This window comes from Plecotus auritus, assembly GCF_963455305.1.
Source record: "Plecotus auritus genome assembly, chromosome: 9".
Lineage (NCBI taxonomy): Eukaryota > Metazoa > Chordata > Mammalia > Chiroptera > Vespertilionidae > Plecotus > Plecotus auritus.
In genome coordinates, this window is record NC_137783.1 from 110,153,267 (window position 1) to 110,168,870 (window position 15,604).

Consider the following 15,604-nt stretch of genomic DNA (forward strand, 5'->3'; position numbering starts at 1 on the left):
AGAATAAACACTCCTTTGGGGAGCTGGACAGGGCCTCACTGGGAATATTTCACTAGGGAAGGGGGTACATGGAGACACATTCCTCCTGTGTTTGAAATTGAGTGGAAATTTTCAGTTCTCTTGGATAGTTCAATAATGAAATAGTAATAGGCACATAGAAAACTAAGTAGATGAAAATTAAGGCAGTTATTAAAAGAAGGAAAACTACAAGTTGTTTATGAACGTGTAAAAAATTATACTTGGTTCTGATACCATGTTAACCCTGAAAATTAACTGCAAAAAAAAAGCAATATAACTAAATTGAGCCAAAACCGGTTTGGCTCAGAGGATAGAGCGTCAGCCTGTGGACTGAAAGGTCCCGGGTTTGATTCCGGTCAAGGGCATGTACCTTGGTTGCGGGCACAACCCCAGTAGGAGGTGTGCAGGAGGCAGCTGATCGATGTTTCTCTTTCATCGATGTTTCTAACTCTCTATCCCTCTCCTTTCCTCTCTGTAAAAATCAATAAAATATATATATTAAAAAAAAAAAAAAAAGAGTAGGGATTCCAGAAAAAGACTAAGTAGCTTGGAATCCTGGATCTGCCTTTTTCTAATTTAAAAAAATATATATATATAACTAAATTGAGAAGATGGGTGAAAGGGAAATCTGTGTTCAACAGTAGTGGTATAAAAGAGTGGATTCTTCATTTTTCATAATAGGAAGTCCATAAATCATTTAGAAAGGGAAAAAAAATCAGAAAATGGCAGTACACATGTTATTTAGCAATATGAAGATAAATATTAGAAGAAATATCTTAATGAGTTGAAAGTAAGGAAGCAGGCCACTATTTTTTATTATGTCTTGTAATTCTATTTTAGTTTTAAAACAGGTATATGTATTTGATTTTAAAATGTTTAAGATGTAAAAGAGAGGAAAGTGCTGAGAGCGTGCTTGTCTTATGGCAAAGAACACAGGCAACCTCCATCCCCATCCCACCCCTCTTTTTTTAATTTATTTTTTATTATTTTTGTTGTTGTTGTTAATCCTCACCTGAGGATATTTTTCCTTTTTTTTTTCTAAGAGTGAGTGGAAGTGAGAGAGACAGAGAGAGAGAGAAACATCAATGTGAGAGAAACACATCAATTGGCTGCCTCACGTATGTGCCCCAGCCGGGGCTGGGATCGAGCCTGCAATCCTACAGTCAGTGGTCCAGAGCTCTATCCACTGAGCCAAACTGGCCAGGGCGCATCCCTTTTTTTTCCCCATTCTCATTTCTCCTGCCCTCTCAGCTGCACAGGATCCCCAGGCCTCTGTCCTGTGCAAAATAGCTCTGACCTCTCCCAGTTTCTGGTATAAGTAGGTCCAAAATATTGCATGGAGGGAAATGGCATGCCCTTTTAATGTGTCATAGACAGTAGAATAAATTCAAAGAAATGTTAATTTGAAAAAAGAACAAGTAAAAGGTGGAGGATTATATACTGAACAGTAGAGATCCTGCTAACTTTAAGGGAATACAAGGGGGGAGGGAAACAGCAAGCAAATGAGTATGTGGGGATGAGGGCGGGATAATTGGCAAGCGAGAGTTGTATAGAATACCAAGAAGTAGAGCTTCACAAAGGAGCAGTGCACAGAAGCCATGTCAATTGGGAAGTTGTTAGTTGGGTTTTGGTAGTTAGGAAGTTGTTCTGACCTTTGAGGGAGAGATTACTATAGAGCAGTGGTTCCCAACTGGGGACAGTTCTCCCCTGTTCCCCATGGGACATTTGGTATTATCTGGAGACATTTGGGGTTGTCAAAACTGAGGTAGTGCTACTGGCATCTGGTAAGTGGAGTCCAGGGATCCAAGATGCACAGATAGCTCCCAATGACAAAAGAATTATCTGAACCAACATGTCAGTAGTGCTAAGATTGAGAAATTCTGCTACAGATTAAGGAACAGTGACGAAAAGAACCTGTTAGTTGCAAGAAATAAAAGAACATGATCTAATTTGAAGGTATTTATTGTGTCCTGTATTCTTGAGAAATCAAAGAAGGGGAATAAAGTATAGCAGCTAATTTGAAAGGGAAGCAAAGTTGAAAGAATAATTGAAATGCTTAGCATAGTGTCTGGCACATATTAAGTATTTAATAAATATTGCTTTCATTATGAAGAATATGTTTATTAAGAATTCAGTAGGATGCGATACCATCTCACACCTGTCAGAATGGCTATCATCAACAAATCAACAAACGACAAGTGTTAGCGAGGATGTGGAGAAAAAGGAACCCTCGTGCACTGCTGGTGGGAATGCAGACTGGTGCAGCCACTGTGGAGAACAGTATGGAGTTTCCTCAAAAAACTGAAAATGGAACTCCCATTTGACCCAGTAATCCCACTCCTGGGAATATATCCTAAGAAACTAGAAACACCAATCAGAAAGGATATATGCACCCCTATGTTCATAGCAGCACAATTTACAATAGCTAAGATTTGGAAACAGCCTAAGTGCCCGTCAGCAGATGACTGGATCAGAAAACGATGGTACATCTACACAATGGAATACTATGCTGCCATAAAAAAGAAGGAATTACTACCATTTGTAGGCACCTGGATGGAATTAGAGAACATTATGCTAAGTGAAATAAGCCAGTCAATGAAAGAAAAATACCACATGATCTCACTCATTTGGGGATAATGAAAAACATTATAAACTGATGAACAAAAAGATAGATACCGAGGCAGTAAAGCATCAAACAGACTGTCAAATTACAGCGGTAAGGTTAGGGAGAGGTGGGGGAAATAAGAGATCAACTGAAGGACTTATATGTATGTATATAAGAGTAACCAACGGATGCAAAACATTGGGGGGTGAGGGCATGTATGGGAGTGGGATGGGGGGGTCAATGGTAAGATATGTACACATATAATACCTTAATAAAAAAAAGAAAATAAAATAAAGAAAAGAACAAAGTTAAAAAAAAATAAAAATAAATAAAAAGTTATCTAATCAGAAGAAAAAAATAAATAAAATAAAATAAAAAAAGAATTCAGTAGGTTCGTTAACAGATTTTCATTAGTTACTACAGGAGAAACAAACATGAAATATACATATGCTTATATGCTTATCTTACTAGTTTACAAATTCTATAAGTAGGGTATCTATTTTACTCCTATATTCTACAAAAAAATCTTGCCATAATTAACCCTAAATACACATTTTTGCTTAGTAAAGAAAGCATATTTATGAATTAGCCATTCTTCACAAAAACAACATATAACATTTAACTCATTGAATTATAGTTAATTATTTCCCTTTTTTTTTACCCCTCCCTGCTAGACCATAAGCAACACAAGAGTAGAGCAAGTTAGCTTAGCCATCTCTGTATCATTTAGTATCTAACACCATGCCTGGCACATAATAGGTGCCCAGTAAAGTGTTTGTTGAATAAATGAATGAAATCACAATCAGTGTCAATAGTGTATTTTTTGAATACTAGCTGTTGGCATCCCAGAGGAGGGGGAATATAATATGAAAATATTTATCAGATAGTCTTCTGTTTAATGTGAATCTTCTCTTTAACATATCTTCATATTTAGAACTTCAGAAAATTTTTGCAAAAAAAAAAATAGCTCAGCTAAAATTTCCTTTAAAGTTCTGCCTTGTTTTGTTTTTTTAATCTCTGCAGTGCTGAATTTTCCCAAGGTCATTACTGGGACGGACTAGGCTCTCCTCCAGATTCTCCAGCTCCTGGGAGTGATGTGTATTGCAGCAGTGAGCCGAGTGACCCTCAGTATGACCAGAGTCTCCTGGAGAACTTATTTTACACAGCACCTGTAAGTCATTGAATCTGAAGCTTTAGGAGTTAGATAACAATTAGAGTATTAATAGGATGAGTAGGGGCCCGCATCTTGCTACTTGCCAGATAGAAAGCTATCCATTTTATATACCATATTTAATTGTAATGACAACCTGAAAAGGAAAATATTGTCCTCATTCTGCAGGTGCAGAATCAGGCCTACTAAGATTAAGTATGTTGTCTAAGTACACATAGTTTTAGAGCCAGGATTCAAATTCTAGTTTACCTGAGTCCAAATACATTATATAGCTTCCTTAGAGCTCTTCTAAGGAAGAGCTAATGCAGGTGTACCTTCAGAACCACCCTTGACTGGTATCTCTTCAAAATATTCCAGACACACACCTCTACTTACTAGTGACAAATACCTCTACTGTTCTAGCATTTTCAAAGTTCTTATATCAAGCCATATGTTCTGTTTATTGGCTTTTAGTATCTCTTAGGGTCTACACATATTAAGTTCAATCCCTGTTCCACAAGTAATCATTTATATTTGTGAACATTGCTGTCAAATTCCCAATTTTCCTTTTCTCCGGGTCAGAAAAGATAACTGAAATATAAGGTAGTTTATACCAGCTCACTGATAAGACAATGCTATCAGGGTTCAAAACAAGCAGGGAGAACTTTTACATTAGATTGTCAGGAGAGAGCATTATGAGGAGTTAGGGGTTCTTAATGGGACTTGAAAGATGGTGTTTAGAGAGAAAAAGGATATGAAATGGGAATAGAAAGAATGACCTATCTAGAGAAGCAGTTTGTGCTCTGCAAGGTATCTAAATTGACTAGATGAAAATTTCTGTGGAAAAAGAAGTTGTCCATAAGGCAGGCTAGCACAATGCAACCAGTCTGTGAAAGCCTGTGAATGTCAGATGATGAGGAAATGACATGATCATGATAGTGTTTTAGGAATGTTAATCTGGCAATGATATAGGGGGCCAAAAGGGGAGGATGATCAGAAGCAGATAGGAAGCCATTGGGCTACTAGAGGTGTGAGAGAGGGGGGGAGCCTGAATAACAGTGGCAGCAGTTGGAAAGGAGAAGATGGATTTAAAAGACATTATGAGCCTGGCCAGTGTAGCTCAGTAGGTAAGCATTGACATAAGAACCTGGGGGTCACAGTTCGATTCCTGGTCACGGCATATGCCGAGTTGTGGGCTTGATCCCCAGTGTGGGGCGTGCAGGAGGCAGCTGATCAATGATTCTCTCTCATCATCATTGTTGTCTCTATCTCTCCCTTCCTCTCTGAATTCAATAAAAATATATGTATTAATAAATAAATAAATAACATTATGAATTGTTAGGATTTCATGACTTCCTGCCTCCAAAATCATCACTGCCCAGCTGGAATGGCTCAGTTGTTGAGCATCAACCTATGAACCCAGAGGTCACATTTTGATTCCCAGTCAGGGCACATGCCAGTGTTGCAGGCTCGATCCCCAGTGTGGGCTTGCAGCCAATCAGTGATTCTCTCATCATTGATGTTTCTGTCTCTCTCTCCCTCTTCCTTCCTCTCTGAAATCAATAAAAATATTTTTTTAAAAAATAAAAATCATCACTGATACTCTTTTACCTGTAGGCTAAAAAGGAAAAGGAATTATATTTATTTTATATGTTTTCTGTGCCAGGGAATTTACATTACCTGTTATTTATTCAGTACTATACCAGATGTTTTAAATTTGTTATTTCATTTAATTCTTTTTCTAATCCCATGAGTGAGTGTTATCTTTTTTACATATCATGAAATAAAAGCTCAAAGACATTAATTACTAGCAATAAGTGGCAGAACTAGAATTCTTACTCTGGTCTGTCTGACAAAAAGCCTGTGTTTTTCCTGCTTAGACCACACCATCTCATCAGCTTTGAGCATGGCATTAGAATATGATCTTGTCTTACCTTCCTCACCTCATCTCCCATTGTGCTCTATACCCATTGGATACTCCAGTCATACTGATTATCGTACTTCTCCTCAGACATTCAGCTCCTTTCCTATCTCATTTTTTGCTCATACTGCCCCTTCTACTTTGAATGTTGAAATGCCCTTGTACATCTGGTAAACTTGTCTTCATTCTTTATCAATTCATCACCTCTCTGAAGAAAATATCCCAGACATCCCCAAGAAGAATTCTTTGCCTGAATGTCTGCAATATCCAGTACATACCTCTGTTATGTACAGGATACAATTCCTTATGAAAGCAACTATGTCTTCATTATTTTTTTATTACCACTAGAATAAAGGTCTGATAGATATTGAATACTCAGTGCATATTTAAAAATTTATGAATGGCACTGTGTAATCCCCAATGCTGTCAATGATGAGAGAACAAAATAATTTTAGAAAATGATTGTTGACAGAAAAAAAGGAATGAAAATTTAAGAAAATGGGGAGACCAAGGAGTTAGAATGCTCATGTCCTTCCTTGAGGTCATTGTTTGATGTTCTTAATATTGACTAACATCCACGGCTTAGAAATTGAGCATTATTGCCTTGTTTTTGGTTCCTTGAAATTCTTAGCTTTTGAACAACCTAGATTATGTTTATTATCATTTCCTTCAGGCTATGGACTCAACTAGAGTTTTATTGCATTGTCAATAAGCATTTTTAAAAGCTTACTAAGAGCAGAAAGCTTTGTAGGGTTGAAAACGGGGGAGACCATGGCATCCTCCTCGGCCCCATTTGCTATTGTACCGGCAACTACAGTAACCCCCAGCCCAGGTTTCTGTTTTACCGCCAAAACCATGAAGCATTTTGTGCAGCAGAAGGTGAAGGTGCTCTGGACATGTTTGTGTTCCTCTGGAATGTAACCCACGCTATCAGTGAGTTCAGCAAGGTGCCTCCCCCAGTGATTCTGCTGCCAGATAACTTTAAGGCCAGATCCAAGATCAAGGTCAACAATTACCTATTCCACAGGGAAAATCTGCCCAATTTCAAGTTCAAGGAGTGTTGTCCCAAGGTCTTCAGGAAGCTCCATGATCAATTTGGCATTGATGACCAAGATTACATGTTTCTTACCCAGAGTCCCTCAAGTGAAAATGAAGGCAGTGACGGTCACTTCCTTATCGCCTATGATCAGATTCTGGTTATCAAAGAAGTATCCAGTAGGGACTTTGCTGACATCCATAACAACCTCTCCAAATACTACCAGTACATTGTGAAGTGCCATGGCAACACGCTGCTGCCCAGTTCCTGGGGATGTACTGAGTTAGTGTGAATAATAAAGACAATTGCATGCTTGTGATGTGCAACATGTTTAGCCACCATCTTTCTATGCACAGAAAGTGTGACCTCAAGGGCTCCCTAGTGCTCCTAGAGATGCCAAGAAGAAAGCAGCTCATGTAGCATGGGCTGGGGCAGAGATCTCTACTGTCCATACTGAGCAGTATGCTAATCGATTCCTGGATTTTATTACCAACATCTTTACCTAAGAGACTCTGTGGTGGGGTTCTGAGAGGCTTGGGGAAATTGTGGATATTCTGGTCATTACTTCTTAACTTCCTCTTGCAAAATTCAGGCTACAGGCTCCTTCCAGCCAAATAACTACATCTTGTTAAGTAAGCTCTTTCTGAACCTCAGAAATACATCATCTTTTCTCCCCTTTGTCCAGTTTTCTTCCTTCTCTCCCTCCCCTCCAACAAATCTGCTTGCTTCATTAGAATATTAATGTTGATTCTCTCCCAAGTGCCTTGCTTTTGTAAAAATGTTCTGTTATTTCTATAACATAGGAGGAGTTGGGGGAGGGGGTTGTTTGCTCTCTTCAGGACCTGACTAGTAGATGAACCTGGTTCAAATAACTATGGATGCACTTTGCTCTGTGGGATGAACTAAAAGTGACTGAATTTTGCTGATAACCTTATAGAACTCATTGTGGCATGCTTCCTTCTGGCTAGGCCCTGGGATGGTATACTTTCATGATACTACAGATTTGGGACAGGCATGCACACATGATGGGATAAGGCCAATTTTACACATAGAGGTGGGGTGGAGCATGGTCAGCAGGAAGGCACCTCATGGAGGTGGGAACTAAGAGGACTCTTATGATTATGCAGGGGACTAGAAAAAAATCTCTCAAGGAATAGGTATTCTCTCCAACCTCTTCTCTCACTCCATTTCCACCCCTACTTCTGAACTTCTGGGCACAGGAACTCAGAGATTGATGGCCAAAGTGTTCAAACATGGGTGAAGGTGTTTGACTATTGCTGCTCTTCCCCAGGACCACACATCCCTTCTGTTGCTGGAACCCTTCAGTGGGGTTGTGGCCTGTTCTGGAGGCTGGGATGATAGGCCAAGGGTGTAAAGTTTATTCCCCATGTTAAAGTTTTTTCCTTCATGTCTAACCATCTCTGAGGTTTTATTCCTAGTAAAAGGGACTATCTCTACCTGGGTCAACCCTGGTCATTTCAAAAAGATGGAGGTCTCAAGTATGGGCACATCCTCTACCCCCTGGGGGGGTGCCTACCATACTTCCTTCCCCTACCCTTTTCAAACCCTTTTTCCAGTTAGGTTTGTTATTCTGTTCTCTTTCTAATTTTACTAGTGGCCTGGTGCACGAAATTCGTGCCCCAGTGGGGGGCGGGTGTTCCTCAGCCTGGCCTGCACCCTCTCCAATCTGGGACCCCTCGAAGGATGTCCTACTGCCGGTTTACAGGGATCGGGCCTAAAACAGCAGTCGGACATCCCTCTCACAATCCGGGACTGCTGGCTCCAGCTGCTCACCTGCCTGCCTGCCTGCCTGATTGCCCCTAACCACCCTGCCTGCCGGCCTACTCGCCCCCAACTGCCTCCCCTGCTGGTCTGCTCATCCCCACCCTCCCTCCCCACTGGCCTGCTCATCCCCACCTCCCCTCCCCACTGGCCTGCTCACCCCCAACTGCCCCCCCTGCTGGTCTGCTTACCCGCAAAGGCCCCTGCCGTCCCATCCTGGCTTGATCACCCCCCAACAACCCAAGGTCCCAGCCCCTCCTTTTTTTCTTTTTCTTTTTCTTTTTTGTTTTTCAGCGCCTCCTTGAGCAGAGGCCAGGGCCTGCTGGAAGCAAGTATCTAGGATTTATATATCTTCTATAATTGAAACTTTGTAGCCTTGAGCGGAGGCCAGGGCCTGCCAGGGTGGGCGGGAAGCTTGGCTTCCTCCATTGCCGGGGCAACCCAAGCCTCCTGCTTGCTCCAGCTCCATGGCCATCGCCATCTTAGTTGGGTTAATTTGCATACTCGCTCCTGATTGGCTGGTGGGGTGGCTTTGCGTAGTGGAGTGATGGTTAATTTGCATGTTTCTCTTTTATTAGTGTAGATGCTGCTACTCTGTCACCCAGGGGACAGATGGCCTTCTTTGTCATCTTCACTCTTCACCCCCAGAGAGGAATCAGAGCCATAACTCAATCATCCAACCCCACCCAAAGATAGTTGAGTTGGTACATGATATTTTTTTTTTTTTAAATATATTTTATTGGTATTTTACAGAGAGGAAAGGAGAGGGATAGAAAGCTAGAAACATCGATGAGAGAGAAACATCGATCAGCTGCCTCCTGCACACCTCCCACTGGGGTTGTGTCCGCAACCAAGGTACATGCCCTTGACCGGAATCGAACCCGGGACCCTTCAGTCCGCAGGCCGACGCTCTATCCACTGAGCCAAACCGGTTTCGGCGAGTTGGTACATGATATTGTCAGAATGTAGAGGACCCTGATGAGCCCACATGTGCCTCCCTGCCCTCTAATGCCTTTGGGGCAAAGGCAGCCTTTCTTACTATCATCCATACCCCTTGAGGCTTCTACATTTTTTAAAAATAAATATGGACACCAGCAACTGTCCTATGGGCATGCAAAGATTCTTTTCTCTATATCTGGCTGGACTGATCTGTCTCACAAGAAGTCATGAGGTCAAAAAGAATTCCTTTCTCCCCTCCATCTTCTGTTCCAAAGGAAATAACACGAAGAGTCCCCAGTTAAGGATTGGAGCCCCTATGATACCTTCCTATCTGGAGCCTAATGGATCTTTTTCATTCCAGTCGTCTACCTTTACCGTGTTAAATGCAATAAGACTCCATGACACCAGCAGCTGTTGTTCTTTAAAAATGGGTTTTCTGACCATGTGGCCAGTGTATCACAAGCAGTATGGGCTTCTTAATTTGTTTATCCTGATTATTATCTTTATAGTTTTTTTAACAAAAGATCTTGTGTATTTATTCCCATTGTTGCCATTATATAGAAATTAAATTATTGAAACCAAAAAGAGAAAAAAAGCTTTGTAATAACACCTTGAAAAAGTTGGATTGCTTCCTAGAAGGATAGTCTGATCAAGCCTAGTTAACTGTTAACTTGTTACTCTTATTACACAGGTCAACAACTCATTATACACCCTGAAAAGGGGAGTTAGAGGTGATAAACTTAAAATGACTTTGGATCGGCCTCCTGCATTTATATTAGCAAGCTTTGTTTGTTTGTTTTTTACTATATAACTGTACCCAAATAACTATAATACTGTCTTCTCTATTTTGTATTTTGTGGTAGAAAGGGCTAATGAGTCAATTGTGGTAGCTGCCTTTTCTCAAAATAAAAATTAATTACTAGGGACTTGGCCACTGGTTCCCCCATTAAGGAAATTTGTGACATATAATAAACAGCTCATCTTAGCAAAATTAAAGTAGAATGAGTCATTAGTAGTATGGAGAGGTGAAAAAAGCAATCTGTGCATCCATATAGTTAGACTAGAGGCCTGGTGCATGAAATTCGTGCATGGGGGCGGGGAAGTGTCCCTCAGCCCAGCCTGCACCCTCTCCAATCTGGGACCCCTCGGGGGATGTCCGACTGCTGGCAGTTTGACATCCCTCTCACAATCCAGGACTGCTGGCTCCCAACCGCTCGCCTGCCTGCCAGCCTGATCACCCCCTAACCACTCCCCTGCTAGCCTGATCAACGCCTAACTACTCCCTGCCGGCCCGATTGCCCCCAACTGCCCTCCCATGCCGGCCCGATCGCCCCCAACTGCCCTCCACTGCTGGCCCAGTAAACCCCAACTGCCCTCCCCTGCTGGCCCGGTCACCCCCAACTGCCCTCCCCTGCTGGCCCAGTCACCCCTAACTGCCCTCCCCTGCCGGCCCAGTCGCCCCCAACTGCCCTCCCCTGCAGGCCTGGTCACCCCCAACTGCCTTCTCTTGCAGGCCTGGTCACCCCCAACTGCCCTCCCCAGCTGGCCTGATCACCCACAACTACCCTCCCCTGCCGGCCATCTTGTGGCAGCCATCTTTGACTACATGGGGACAGCCATCTTGTGCGAGGGCATGAGGGTCAATTTGCATATACCTGTTTATTTTACCTCTTTATTATATAGGATGGCATTTACCAGTGACTTTGCCTCAAATTATGGTAGAAATACAGGCTTTGGAACCCAGGGAGATCAAACCTGCCTATACTACTTAATGGTGTGAATCATAAACAAGCTAACTTCTCTCAGCTTTCATTTTTCTCACTTATAAAATTTAGGTAAGGTCACCTTTTAGAAATGTGGTATTAGAAATACACATGAAGCATTCAGCATAGTACCAGATACAGAGCAGTCAGTCAATAAATAGTGGTTATTATTATTGTTAATTTGAAAGAATTTATTTTGTTTGAAGTGAACTTGTAGGTTATTTTTGTTATTATTATTGACCCTTGACCAACACGGTTTTGAACTGCACAGGGCCACTTGTACACAGATTTTTTTCAATTCATATTCAGCCCTGTGTATCTGCAGGTTTTGCATCCATGGATCAACAACCATGGACTGAAAACAGTATTTTTACATTCCCAACCATGGTTTTCCAACTGTGATTCATGAAAATACTGTTTTCGATTCACAGTTGGTTGAATCTGTGATGCAAAAGGCCAAGTGTAGTTAGGGTTTGGGGGAGTCAAAAGTTATAGACACATTATTGACTACACAGGGGGATCAATGCTCTTAACTCCCATTAGTTCAAGGGTCAACTGTATTTTTGTATAACAAGGAGAAACATGGGATTATCTGATACCCGGGTGTTAGTTATCACTTTAAGAATGATATATGTACAGAGAAGAAATTGATTACTTGTAGAGAAATGTTTTTGTTACACTACCCCAAAAACACTTATCTTTTAGTGCCTCTTTTCGTTTCTTCCCCCCACCCATAGAAATCTGATAGCAGCATTAGTGATTTCTTCAGTGAAGAAGATGATATTGTCCCTTCTAAAAAAATGAGCCAATCGAAAGCTCTTGCCAGATCTTCTAAGGTTCTGGAATCAAATGATCACAAGATGAAGAAGAGAGCAGCAAGCAAGAAAAATAGGTGAGCCTCTTTATGAATGCTTGCTTAGAGGCAAAAGCAAAGGAAGATTATTTTTACAAGATTTAAAGTGAATTACCTGTGCTTATCCAATAGTATCAGGCTGATTAAGTTAGTTACTGTAACTCATTAAATATTGTAGTCCTTAAAAATATAATAACATGAAAAGATGGATATGATGAAATGGTTCAGGAAGAAAGCAGAATTCTAGGTTGTATATGTGCTGCATTATATTTGTGAAAAAATATACATAAGGAAAGCAAATGAAGAGGAATACAAAAAAATAACAATAGTAGATATATTAAGGTAGTGGGTAACTGAAGTCTGTATCCCATGTAGAAAAACTAGTTTTTGACATCAGTTTCTATACATGTATGGAGATAAGCCTATAGATTAGAAAAATGTTATTACAGTTTTTGAGATTTCTTTCACTGTGGATTAGGACCAGAATTTTGATAAAATCCATTTCCCAATACTTGATAACTTGTGAATTAAGATGCTTGCTGCCCTTCTTCTTTCTCCTCTTGCCAATGCAAACTAGATCGTTTCATATTGGGCCTCTGACTGTCTGCCTCACTGTCTGTATGAATTCCTTTCAGAAATTTGGTTGAACAACAAATGAAATCAATAACTCCAGAAGATGCCCAAGTGATGACACTAAGTGTAGATAGGCTGGCCCTTCTGGGTAGAACACACTCAGTCAGAATCATCATTGAAACAATGGAAGTTCCTCCAGAGAGTCCACAGATGACCCCTGGCAAAAAAAGCTTTCCTGGGAGACCACCTAAGCTGACAACAAAAAAGCGGTATGTCTCTAACATGGGAAAACTAAATTTGACAGTGGGAAGTGTCCGATAAAAATATCTATAATAATAAAACCGTAATATGCTAATTAGGCTGGACATCCTTCCGGATGACCTTCTGGACAAAGCAGGGGCTGCAAGGGGCGAGGGCCACCGCAGCGGGTGGGGGCCGAGCCCCTTGCACGAATTTCATGCATCAGGCCTCTAGTAAATAAATAATTGTATAATACTTTATGGTTTGTAAAATACTTTCATAGGCACCATTCAAGCAACAAAAATGTATTGAAAATTCCCCCACTAAGTCCCAAGCACTATGCTAGGTATGTGTAAGAATAAAGAAAGTTAAGACCTAAACTCTGTTTTTACATACTTTACAGTCAGCAGGAGAGAGATTTTTAAATGGCTATCTGTAATATAGGGCTTTAGGGTTCAAAATAGAAGCTTTATATTAAAAGTGCTGTGGGAGCAGAAGGAAGGGAGCCTTTAATTTTGCCTGGCAGGATTGGTGAAAGCTGTGATGGTTCCTCTGAGAACCTGAGATCCTGAAAATAGAACCCTGAAAGATATGTAGAATTTATCAGACAAAAAATAAGTTTATTATTTGGTTTGTTTTTAATCACTTATTTTTTTTTTTTAGCACCTTCTTTGTGGAATATCACTTTCCTGTGGGCTTTTCCAAAAGTGGATTGGGAAAGACAACTTTGATAACTGAGGTCGTTCGACTTGCCTCCAGCAAAATTTCAGATGGAAGTAAGAGAAAGACTGATTTTCTGCTTCTTAAACATTTTTGTTTTGGAAGAATTTTGAATCCCTAATTACTGATCTGACTCTTAACAGTATCATCGAATTTTAGATTTGAAAGGGAGGTGGGTGGTGTCATAGCATGGATTGATGATGTCTCTGTTTGGGTGACAGGTACTTATGTGTCTGATTCTCCTTGCAGTGGTGAAATTCCAGCAGAGATTTGTGTTTCCGGTACAGTTTGGTGGTCCAATGATAGAACATTGGTGGAATTCCAATCTTATTTTCCAAATTTACACAAAGAAAACCCCACAGAAAAAGGTACTTCACGTGATTTTCACATTTACACCAGGGGTTTGGAGCATACTTAAAACTATATGTCTTCATAACATAGGAATTTCTGTAGGCTCAAACAACACTAATGCTTTTGATTATTATCATTATTTTTAAATTTCTGTTTGCTGTTTGTTATAGAGCAGATATTATTGTGTGTTTGCTGTATAGATTGCATGTGCTAAAAGTTCTACATGAACATACTGTCAAATTTAATCATTACAGCAACTTTGTGAATAGGAACATTATTTTCTTCATTTTACAAATGAAATAAACTGAGATTAAGTAACTTCTATAAGATCACCCATGCTAATAAAAGAAAATCCAGGATTCCACCCCAAGTCTTTTGACTTTAGATCCTAAGTGCTTACTTAATGTCTTTACTGTGCTCCCTACTATGAAGAGTTGACTGTTTGGATTGATGTAGACTATTAGCCTTAATTTGAGATCCTACTTTTTTTTGGCAGAATACTTATAATTCACCTATGTTCAAGATAATGTAATGTGGGCAGCAGTTTTGATCAGCTCATTCCACGTCTATAAAATCCATTTGTAACTAGTACAACATAAATCATTAAACAATGTCATGAGCAGTTTTTACTTCTTTCAGTAAAGGAGTAGCTTTTGCATATTTGACCTCTTTGGTATGGATAGCATCAAGAATGCATTTTGGGTTTTTGTTTGGTTTTTCACAGGGGTTTTTAAAATAGAGCAGAATAGGAAGAGGAGAAAACATACATAATTTCACAAACTCAAGAAAACCTCTATAAACATTTCAGAATATTTAAATTGAATCACCTAGTTCAGTGGTCGGCAAACTGCGGCTTGCAAGCCACATGCGGCTCTTTGGCCCCTTGAGTGTGGCTCTTCCACAAAATACCACGTGCAGGCGCGCACGTACAGTGCAATTGAAACTTCGTGGCCCATGTGCAGAAGTCGGTTTTCAGCTCTCAAAAGAAATTTCAGTCGTTGTACTGTTGATATTTGGCTCTGTTGACTAATGAGTTTGCCGACCACTGACCTAGTTAATCCTTTTTTTCTAATTGTAAAAGAATTATACATATTTTTATAGAAACTTGAGAAATATTTTTTAAAATATATTTTTATTGATTTCAGAGAGGAAGGGAGAGGGAGAGAGAGATAGAAACATCAATAATGAAAGAGAATCATTGATTGGCTGCCTCCTGCACGCCCCCTACTGGGGATCGAGCCCGCAACATGGGCATGTGCCCTTGACCGGAATCGAACCTGGAACCCTTCAGTCCGCAGGCTTATGCTCTATCCACTGAGCCAAACTAGGTAGGGTGAGAAATACTTTTAAAAAGGAAAATCACCTGTTATCCTATCACCAAGAAATAACTATTGTTAATATTTATGTGTGTTCTTTTCTCTTTTTCAAATGACTACAGTATTTTATATATGTAAATCTTTGTCAGTATTAGGATACTTTTGTATGCAGTTTTTATCCTTTTTTAAAATTTAACATTGTCTTGAAGGTTTTTCTTCTTTCTTTTTTCAAAAATATGTTTAGCCCTAGCTGGTATGGCTCAATGGATAGAACCTCAGACTGCGGACCAGAAGGTCCCAGGTTCAATTCCACCCAAGGGCAAGTACCTCAGTTGCA

At 40.3% G+C, this 15,604-nt stretch overlaps 1 protein-coding gene across 3 annotated transcripts in view; it reads left to right on the forward strand.

The window, feature by feature from the left end:
• The window catches only part of C2CD3 (C2 domain containing 3 centriole elongation regulator), a 134,212-nt gene that overhangs the window by 28,803 nt on the left and 89,805 nt on the right, over positions 1-15,604 (forward strand). For all 3 annotated transcript variants that reach the window (XM_080642152.1, XM_080642153.1, XM_080642154.1), the window contains exons 8-12: positions 3,647-3,794; positions 11,952-12,106; positions 12,703-12,909; positions 13,544-13,656; positions 13,850-13,968. In XM_080642152.1, coding sequence (XP_080498278.1) covers positions 3,647-3,794; positions 11,952-12,106; positions 12,703-12,909; positions 13,544-13,656; positions 13,850-13,968 — 742 coding nt within the window. The remainder of the gene's footprint in view (positions 1-3,646; positions 3,795-11,951; positions 12,107-12,702; positions 12,910-13,543; positions 13,657-13,849; positions 13,969-15,604) is intronic.